The sequence below is a fragment of the Magallana gigas genome, chromosome 10 (assembly GCF_963853765.1).
Source record: "Magallana gigas chromosome 10, xbMagGiga1.1, whole genome shotgun sequence".
NCBI lineage: Eukaryota > Metazoa > Mollusca > Bivalvia > Ostreida > Ostreidae > Magallana > Magallana gigas.
In genome coordinates, this window is record NC_088862.1 from 24,533,396 (window position 1) to 24,542,330 (window position 8,935).

General features: G+C 34.8%; 1 protein-coding gene across 1 annotated transcript; it reads right to left on the minus strand.

The window, feature by feature from the left end:
- Positions 1-803: 803 nt before the first annotated feature.
- Positions 804-8,494, minus strand: LOC105326754 (tRNA-dihydrouridine(47) synthase [NAD(P)(+)]-like). The gene is made up of 13 exons (XM_066073369.1): positions 8,273-8,494; positions 7,819-7,904; positions 7,367-7,704; positions 6,725-6,971; positions 6,390-6,445; positions 6,028-6,222; positions 5,471-5,587; positions 4,257-4,433; positions 3,333-3,429; positions 3,072-3,150; positions 2,377-2,565; positions 1,714-1,842; positions 804-925 (listed from the first exon to the last, which is right to left on the minus strand). Exons 1-13 carry the CDS (start codon positions 8,443-8,445, stop codon positions 853-855), a joined length of 1,956 nt encoding a protein of 651 aa, XP_065929441.1. The 5' UTR covers positions 8,446-8,494; the 3' UTR covers positions 804-852.
- Positions 8,495-8,935: the final 441 nt, after the last annotated feature.

Genomic DNA, 8,935 nt, shown 5'->3' on the forward strand with positions numbered 1-8,935 from the left:
TTAGCGTAAAACAACTGGTCTAATAAACATTTTACCCCCATCTACCCCCCAAAAAATATATAAAAAAATAAACTACTGTGATTTCATTAAAGTTTGTGAGTATCAATTTTTCGAGAGTTTAGCGAAAGCCAGACTCAGCGCCACAAAAATTCTAGCTGCAGGTCTGTAGCTCCCGGTTTAAATAAAATTCGGATGGACGACCTCGATTGTCAGAATTTTTTCCAACTGGGAGCTACTGACCTGCAGCTACGAAAATTCGTGGCCATTGAATTAATTCCATCAACACAAGTTGTTATCATGAATTGCATCTCAATGAATATTAATTATCGTAGATCACCTTAAAAAGCAAAATAAGGGAATACTTATGAATCCACAGCATCATATAAACCTGTCAGGAATACATGTATAAATTAACAAAAATGTTCCGAGATGCAATATTAAAGCGTAAATTGCCCCAATCCAGGTTATACGAGTATAACTTGGGTAGATATTGAGTTCATTTCTTAAGTATATCGGAGACATTCAGTTTATATGTCACTGGTACTAGAATACATTTTATTGGTAAAAGTTCACTATAACACATGAAATCAAGGACACATATATATAATAACTATATAATATTAGGGTTAGGGGTTGACCCTAACTCTATCATTATATATGTCTCTAATGAAACATAAAGTATTGGTCTAACTAAAGTTCAGGCACCGTGGTTGAAAAATCAATGAGATATGGCAACACTTAGAAATTCCTTAAAATTAAAAAAAAAAACATTCATACTGAAAAACAGGAAAGCAATGCTCAAGAATATTTTGTAACCATTTTATTGATTCGATAAGAATTCCACTGAGTCCTTTATTTGTAGGCGTTAGCCTTGTGTTTGGGAAGGAAAGAAAATCCATCAGGAACCGGCCCAAGTAACATCTCACTGTGAAAAAAGAAAGAAGAATTTTAATATCAATCAATTTATCACCATTGAGGTCGTACTTTCAGTTACTTAGCATTTTAAAAGCAAGCTGAGGTGAGCTGCTTGATTTGAGTGGATCAATGTATTAAAGACATATCAATTTATCATCATGAAAATCAATGAAGGTTTTATTCTTACATATCATGTTTATCATAAATGTGGACATTTCTTTAGACTCTTTCTCCAGAAGAAGAATATTACCTTTAATAATCAGTCAACTTTTCTGTTTTATTTGAAAGTTGAAAACTAGAGAATGCCTGGGAATTTAAGTTATTAGACGACAAAGGTTGGGACTTTCAACTCAGTTGGACAATCCAGTCATTTGGGCATACCCATTTAAATTTTAAAGATGCTGCTTCTAGAAATGCCGACTGAAGTTAAATATTTTAAATATTATGCCTTAAAAATTAAGGTGGCCAAGCCATTTGATATTACTAAAGTTTGTGAAGAAAACCTTACAGGTTTCAGTATAGAAATTTGCATACTACAGAGTTCTTTTCATGGAGGTTAGAATAGTCTAGAATGCCATTCTCCCCTCCCCCCTCTTAAGCAAACAAAATAAGTAAGACACTGAAATACCGGTAAATGAAATTCAGTCATACTTATAATAAGTTTGGACAGTGACCAAGGACACACACAACAAGACGATATGTTCTAAAACGAACTTGAAATTCAGCCTCACGGTCCGACTCTCACCTGAGTTAAGACACGCAAAATCAGAAACTGGCTACTGAAATATTCAGCCTCACCTGATTTTAACCCAGTCCCCACAGTTTGGACTAGACATGAGAGTTTCTAGGTCATTACGACCTATATAGTATGGAGGACGCTCGTTGATTTTCTGGGGCAGCTGCTCCAACAGTCCTACAGGTATGTACCTAATATGCAGAACAACAGTATTACAATTACAGCATATCAACCAAATGTCACATTTTCTTATGATATACATCTCAGCTGTCTTCAATGTTTGACTGTTTTCCCTCAAAGAGAATATGGAAAGTATTTGTTATGTATACAACTGAATGCAAAATCTAATTTGACAGAAATTTGCAACTTTACATCATTTTCTGCAAGTTTTCATTTAAATCTATTATATTGATATTTCGCTAGCCAATATTTTAGATGCACTAGAAAAACACATTCTAAATCTACTTTTATTACACAAAGTGGGACAGAGTGAATAGATTACAGGTTTTTTGAACTACATTCCAGCAGGAGGGTCGAAAGGGGTAGAAAATAAGGTAAATGGGGCAAATATTTCCCTGTATACAGTTAATACTGTCCTACCCCTAAATAAAAGTGATCAAGAGGCAGAAATACATGTACCCACAAAAATATACGACATAACTAGACCCCCCCCCCCCCCTCAAAAAACAAAAAAACAAAATTTAAACAAGTCCCTCGTGCCTAACCTGTAGAGGAAGGACTGCCACTCCAGTAGGAACCGTCGTGTGGTCTCCACCCCCTGAGTGTCACTCCCCCAGTGCTCCAGTCCGTTGTTGACGAATCGCTTCATCATGTCGAACCTCTCCGATGAGGAGATGTCCCAGTGTCTCTTCTCCTTCAGCTCCGTGAAGATCCAAGGCTTGATAAGAGCACCTCTTTAAAACAAAACATGAAATATTCATTTTTCAAATATCACTTCCAATAAGCCAAATTGGTTTTAAACATGCCTATCTAGTTGCAATAATGTAGCCCTCTATGAATTGTACATATATACCCCTCCTCCCTCCCCCCCCCCCAAAAAAAAGAAGATAGAAAGCTACATTATTGCAGTTTTTGCCTATCAAGCTTGTTTGCTTCTTTACCAATATTCTAAAAAAAAACATTAAAATCTCTATAAAAAAATTTATCTTATCAAAACCCTGAAAACAAATATTTTCTAACCTAGAAAAAACATAAGTCCCAAAACAGGTGATTTTCTTTATGGTGATTACATTTCATATATGAATTTATAATTTGTCTCTAAGGATCAAGCCTCCATGTGTTTCCTCCTTTAACTGAATTCACAAGAACACAAAACTCTTTATCAAAACCAGTTCGAATCAAAATTATAATGGACAAAAGTTTGCTACCCCCTCCCCCTAAAACAAATGTTAAAGCATACCTGGCCACCATACATCCTGTCACCTGTGTGTTCTTGAGGTGTCTGTCCAGATCTTCATAAGACAGAATGTCTCCATTACCTGGGGAGAAAAAAGAATAATTTCAAACGGACTACATATACTGCTTTTTACTATCTGATTTTTCTCGGTCCAAAATATAGTTTTGAAAAAGAATTAAGTTTCCTTGTTGTAAAATAAAATATTGCAGACTGATGTAAATCCTTTGATGCAAAAAGAGAGGATATATCGGGTAAAAGTCTAACCAAACACTGGCATGGGTTTGCCTGCCTCGGCGCACTGGTTGATGTAATCCCAGTCAGCTAGACGCGTGTACCGCTGCTCACGTGAGCGACCATGCAACTGCAGAAATAAATTTCAACACACTTAGCCATTATATTTATGCAACTGAAGATATTAATTTTGACATACATCTATTTAGATGTGATATTTTTATGTATGGAATCTCTCATAATATTACACTTGAACAGAGAGAACAACAAAAACTAGACTAGCTATATATACTATGTCCCTACTCCTTCCAAATGTGGCATTACCAAAACATCATATTACCTAATACATAACAATTTGACCTTGATTTATAGTGAATGACTTTTATTCCATTGAATGACCTTGGACATAGTATATTACCCTGGTTATAATGAATGATTTTTAGCTTAACAAGCAATAAACCTTTAACCTAGATTACAATATGATAACAACAAATGATCAACTAATGCAACATCTTTACACACTCATTTAGATAAAAGTCAAGGGCGGAAAATAATTTTAAACCAAAGGTCATAAAAAAAATACCATCGATACATTGCATGTTTTTCCCACAAATACTACATATAGTAGTATCTTAGGTATAATTAGACATTGGTTCACGCAAGGAACGTGACCAATTTAATTAGATTGTCAATGGATTTTTTAATAAACAATAAGGCTTACATACCTGTTAGCTGAACACAGTTAACTATCCATTTACTTAATACCTATTTGTTTTATAAGCAGAGAGAGAAATCTATTATAAGACCAAAACTTTCTATCAATTAACCCTGATTTAATTTTCCACCAGTCAGAAATCATCGCAACAAAGCGGAAATTGGATACACGCGGAAAAAAACCTGATATACGGTAAGTTTAAACCTGGAAATCGTAAAAAAAAAATACTGTATGATACTCACGGTTACCATGGAAACTCCCCAGTCTCTGAGTTTAGGAATGACAGTATGAGCAATGTTCTTGTTGTCGAAAATTCCCGTCCTCATTTTGACTGTGAGCGGAACGTCTAGTACAGAGTTCATCCCCCTGATGATCTGTTCAAACTTGTTAAGTCGACCAACTAAAGCACAACCCTCACCCTGAAAGAAAGTGCTCCCAAAACTGAAATTCAGAAAATGTCCATCCTAATCCTTGAGAAAAAAAAAGCCCCCATCATTGAAAAATTTTCAACTGCTAAAAATTTCTTTTCCTTGTTATAATGTAAGAAAATCAAAACATGTACCGGTATAGTTGCATTACCCAGTACATAGCTTTTGAAAAATTTGTGTCATTATAATTCTATATAATTATTTATTCAATATTTTTTTCTACAGAACATTTTGCCAGCTTTTAATGTTCATGCATAATGAGAAACTACAGTACCAAACAAACCCAACCTAACAGAAAGTAAACCCCAACTAAACCCTGGGTTTACTTTTGGGGTTTACTTTGGGTTTACTATGGGTTTACTTTTTGAAAATTTGGGTCCACTCAGGGTTTACTTTGGGTTTACTTTGAAATTGCTTTTTTGGTCAACTGTATGCACTGAAGTGTGAAACAGACCCGTAATTTATCTTACAATCCTACTGCCTGTAATTCCTACCCCTTGTGTATTCCGAATACACAGTTAGCGTCTGCTTTCAGGGGTTTACTTCTCATCGGGGTTTACTCACTGTGTCCACTCTGGGTTTACTTTGGGTTTACTCTGGGTCCACTATAGTAAACCCGAAGTAAACCCAGAGTAAACCCAGAAAGTAAACCCAGGGTTTAGTTGGGGTTTACTTTCTGTTAGGTTGGGTCTGATCTATACTGTACCATATGCTACTTTAAAACAGTAGCAGCACTGAGTTCTAGCAATCACTGATCATCAATACAGAAATAGAAATCCATCTAATATTATCATACAGGCATATGAAATCAAACTTCTGTCAGTGAATATAACATAAAACACTTAACTAAGTTAATTGGACTACAGTAAAACATGATTATAGCAAAGCAATTCTGATCTGTTTTAAACATAATTCATTGCATCCATATGTTTTAATAAATTTTTTTAGATTAATTTATAAGGGAATAAAATCTGAAATCGCAGTAGGCATGTTTTAACATAGCATAAAAACTTAAATTTTTTTCTCACCTTTTTATAGACCAGATCAATTGGGCACCCACAGTTCAAATCCAAGAAATCTAGTTCCACGTTTTCGTTAATCAGCTGTGAACACCTCGTTAGTGTGTCTGCCCAACCACCGCAAATCTGGAAAATTAATAACATTAATAATTTCCATCATAAAAAATGTTGCTTGTGATTTTGTAAGATTTAAAAACATACAATATTATGAATCTTACAAAGAGTGAAAAAAGCTAATTGGAAAAGGGCATGAATCATTCAAAAATGATTAAATACACAGAAAACTTTAATCATTTTGAGTTTCTAAATGACAACATTCATATGGTTGTGTGTTCTGACAACTGATAAAAAATAAATAGCAAATTTAAAAAGTTAAGTAGTAAATAAACTAAGTTGGTCACAAGATCAAATCCAATGAAGCCTGAAAATAGCTTCTCAAGATGATCTAATAATGTCCAAACCAAGTTAACACAGAACTGAACTTTTTTTGCTCTCCAGTGGCATCATTTAAGGAAAGATATTAGCAAATGTTAATCTATAGGTACAGGTACAGGTAATTTACTTACCTGGACTCCAAACAAATCCTCACTCTCGTGCCTCTTCAATAGGGCCCACTCTGAGGCCTGACCCTGGAGGAGGTTCATGGACATGGCCATCTCGCTGCATGTGATGTCCGCTCCATATGTCTTACAGATCCGCCTGAAGGGGAGGTTACCCACTGTGGTGAGGGGAGCCAAATAGTTCTTTGAGCTGAAATCAATCTGGAAAAAAAAATAACCAATAATGGAAACTATTATATAATAGTTCGTCCAAATTGACAAAATTTTGTCAAAGTGAAATAACAATTTCTGTCATTACATAAAATATGTTTATACATAACATTGTACGTGTAGCTGTATTTAGTTTGCTTTTTTTTGTTTTAATCTACCTTTCTGGTTTCCTGGGGTCTTAGTTTGATCTCTCCCTCTGATTCATTGACAGTTTCTGTAAAACAATCCCAAATATAGATTTAAAACACATGACCACTGGCTGCATAGCTCTGCTTGGAAAAAGTTATCTCATGATTCAAGTGTCGGGTATGCATCTTTATGTGTTTAATTCATTTATCAGCATCTGTTGAAACCATGCAGCTATAAATGACACAATTTTCAGTCTAAATAAATATAATATACACATGTTGAATTAAACAGATTTCACTGTACATACATGTATAACTCAAATTTCAACTTATCACATTGAAATAAAAACAGATCTGATTTTTACCCATTGCAGCATCTTTGCTAGGCAGCTCCTGAGTAACATCCACTTTTTCCTCAGATTCAGCGCCTGACTTGGTGGCAGTCTCCTTGTTTTCTTGTTTAGTCACACATTTCTTGGAGAAGGTGTCCAGCTTTTCCTGGGCCATCTTCTGAACTTGTTTCACGACCTCGTTGGCCTTATCAAAGTTGTACCTCTTCTTCCACAGCATGACTTGCAGGTCTTTTGACAGAACATTCAGAACTTGTTTCACCTTCCAAAACAAACATTACATTAGCTCCACAAAACGTCAGATTTAAAAAAAATTTGGAGAGGGCTTTTTTATTGTACCTAACATTATGAAATAAATGTATAATGATAGAACCATGCAGAAGTCATTTGTTGTGAATTTGAGAGACTACTTTTATTATTTGGAGGAAAAGTTGATTACAATGTATTGAAGCAATTTATTTGTTAAACCTTTCAAAAATGAACTGTCAAACTCTATCACAACTTTAAAATCAATAAATATCATCTACTCCTTTCAGCTGTATTCCAAGTCAGAAGTCTCTCAAGCAAATTATTCAACGGTAATGCCACCAAGGGAGAAGTAGGAAAGGGGATGGGGCATAATATAAAGCACCTATTATAATGCTTCTTGCACCTTGCCTTAGATTTTTTCTCGTAGAGTTCTTGATTGACGATATTTTTGAAGTCCTCCGATATATGCTTGCTGCCATATCGACAGGCCAGTCCATACGGACATTTCCCGTAGGTCTCAAACATGAAACAGTGTGATCCAATGTCTTTGGGTTTGCTCTCCATGAATCCTTTGATGTCGTGGGAGAACTTACATTTCTCGCCAAAACTGCACTCTTTTTCTTGGAATATGGTGGGACATAGCTTGTCTTTGGATTTGATGTGGGTCACTGGTCGCTGTTTGTTGCGACCTTTGACCTTCATCTTCTTTTTACCCTTTCCGTTATCTTGATCGCCATCCAGCTGACCTGAAATAACCATCAATGGTTCAAATTCATGATAGCTTCAGACAGTTGTTAAAAGGAGTTCAAAAATATAGGTACAAGGTGGAAAGGTAGAATTACACATTATGATGAACCTACGTTTTTGGCCCTTTTCCAATTCGTCTTTAGTCTTCTGAGATATGTAGGCTGTATCCAATTCTGGTTTGTAGTCAACACGAACAAATCTAAAATCAATGAAAAAGGCATAAGTGGTAAAAATACCTAAGATAACAATTTATTACATTTACAGAAATTTAATTTACAACAGCAAGCATTTTTCAAAGAAATCAGGCAATGAAAAGATTGCTTTAACAATTTTGAAAAATTAAAAAAATTGATGTCTTTCTTTCAATAAAAAAATGAATTTCTTCCAGCCAAACTACCTTTAAAAATTTTATTTTTCAAAAACAAAAATCAATTCTTTGATTAATGAATATATTTCTACTGGATACCCGGTATATTTTTTTTACGAAATTCGTACAATTCCAAACAGTCCTATTTTTCTAGATAAATCAAGAGCACATACCGGTAGATGTAAATGCCAATTGCTTACTCAGATTTTATGCGGGCAAAGCCTGGCTTTTCCTCCCTCCCTGATTTCTGAGGTTGTTTATCATTTGCCCCTGCCTTCACGGCATCTTTTGAATCAGCTTTATCTTCATTTTTACTGGTTAAAATAGTTGTCTCCTTTTGATGTTCTGCAGTTTCTACATCTTTTTCTTCCATTGTGGCCAGTCTCTGCTACTGGATTAACTTTTTCTTCCAACTTGAAATTCTTTGTAATTCGTACAGTATGTACAGTGTAGTTGGTCAATTTGATTCTGAATATTTGAAGATAATCAAATTGCAGGTTAATACCTAAAAAAAAAAAAAAAACTCACATTTTTCTTTTTTATCAAATTCATGATCAGCTATCTTATTATCCGTTTTGAAACACCCCTTCTACCGCTTCAAGTTTCATTACACAACCCGAAATAGAAAGTCTATGGGGATTTTGCACTGCATCAGCCATAAATAAGCCTGGATGATAATGTTAAAAAATTGTGTGAAGTATTCCGAGTGATTTCTGAAAGGCAAAAAGATATTAACATTTCCCATTATAAATCTCTGTAAGAAATTTCAAATTGTTTTCATTCCTGTGAAGTTTTATGTCACTGAGTGAAAAACGATGATGTATCAATGAAGATATCTTGGATATTTTGAATTCCCTTTTATC

What these genes read in the sequence shown, in the direction of transcription:
- LOC105326754 (XM_066073369.1), bottom strand. Translation starts at nt 8,445, where the DNA reads ATGGAAGAAAAAGATGTAGAAACTGCAGAACATCAAAAGGAGACAACT. An exon ending in TTGATCTGGTCTATAAAAAG is followed by an intron (nt 4,434 to 5,470) that starts GTGAGAAAAAAA and finishes ACTTTCTTTCAG; the next exon opens with GGTGAGGGTTGTGCTTTAGT. An exon ending in ACAGGATGTATGGTGGCCAG is followed by an intron (nt 2,566 to 3,071) that starts GTATGCTTTAAC and finishes TTTGTTTTAAAG; the next exon opens with AGGTGCTCTTATCAAGCCTT.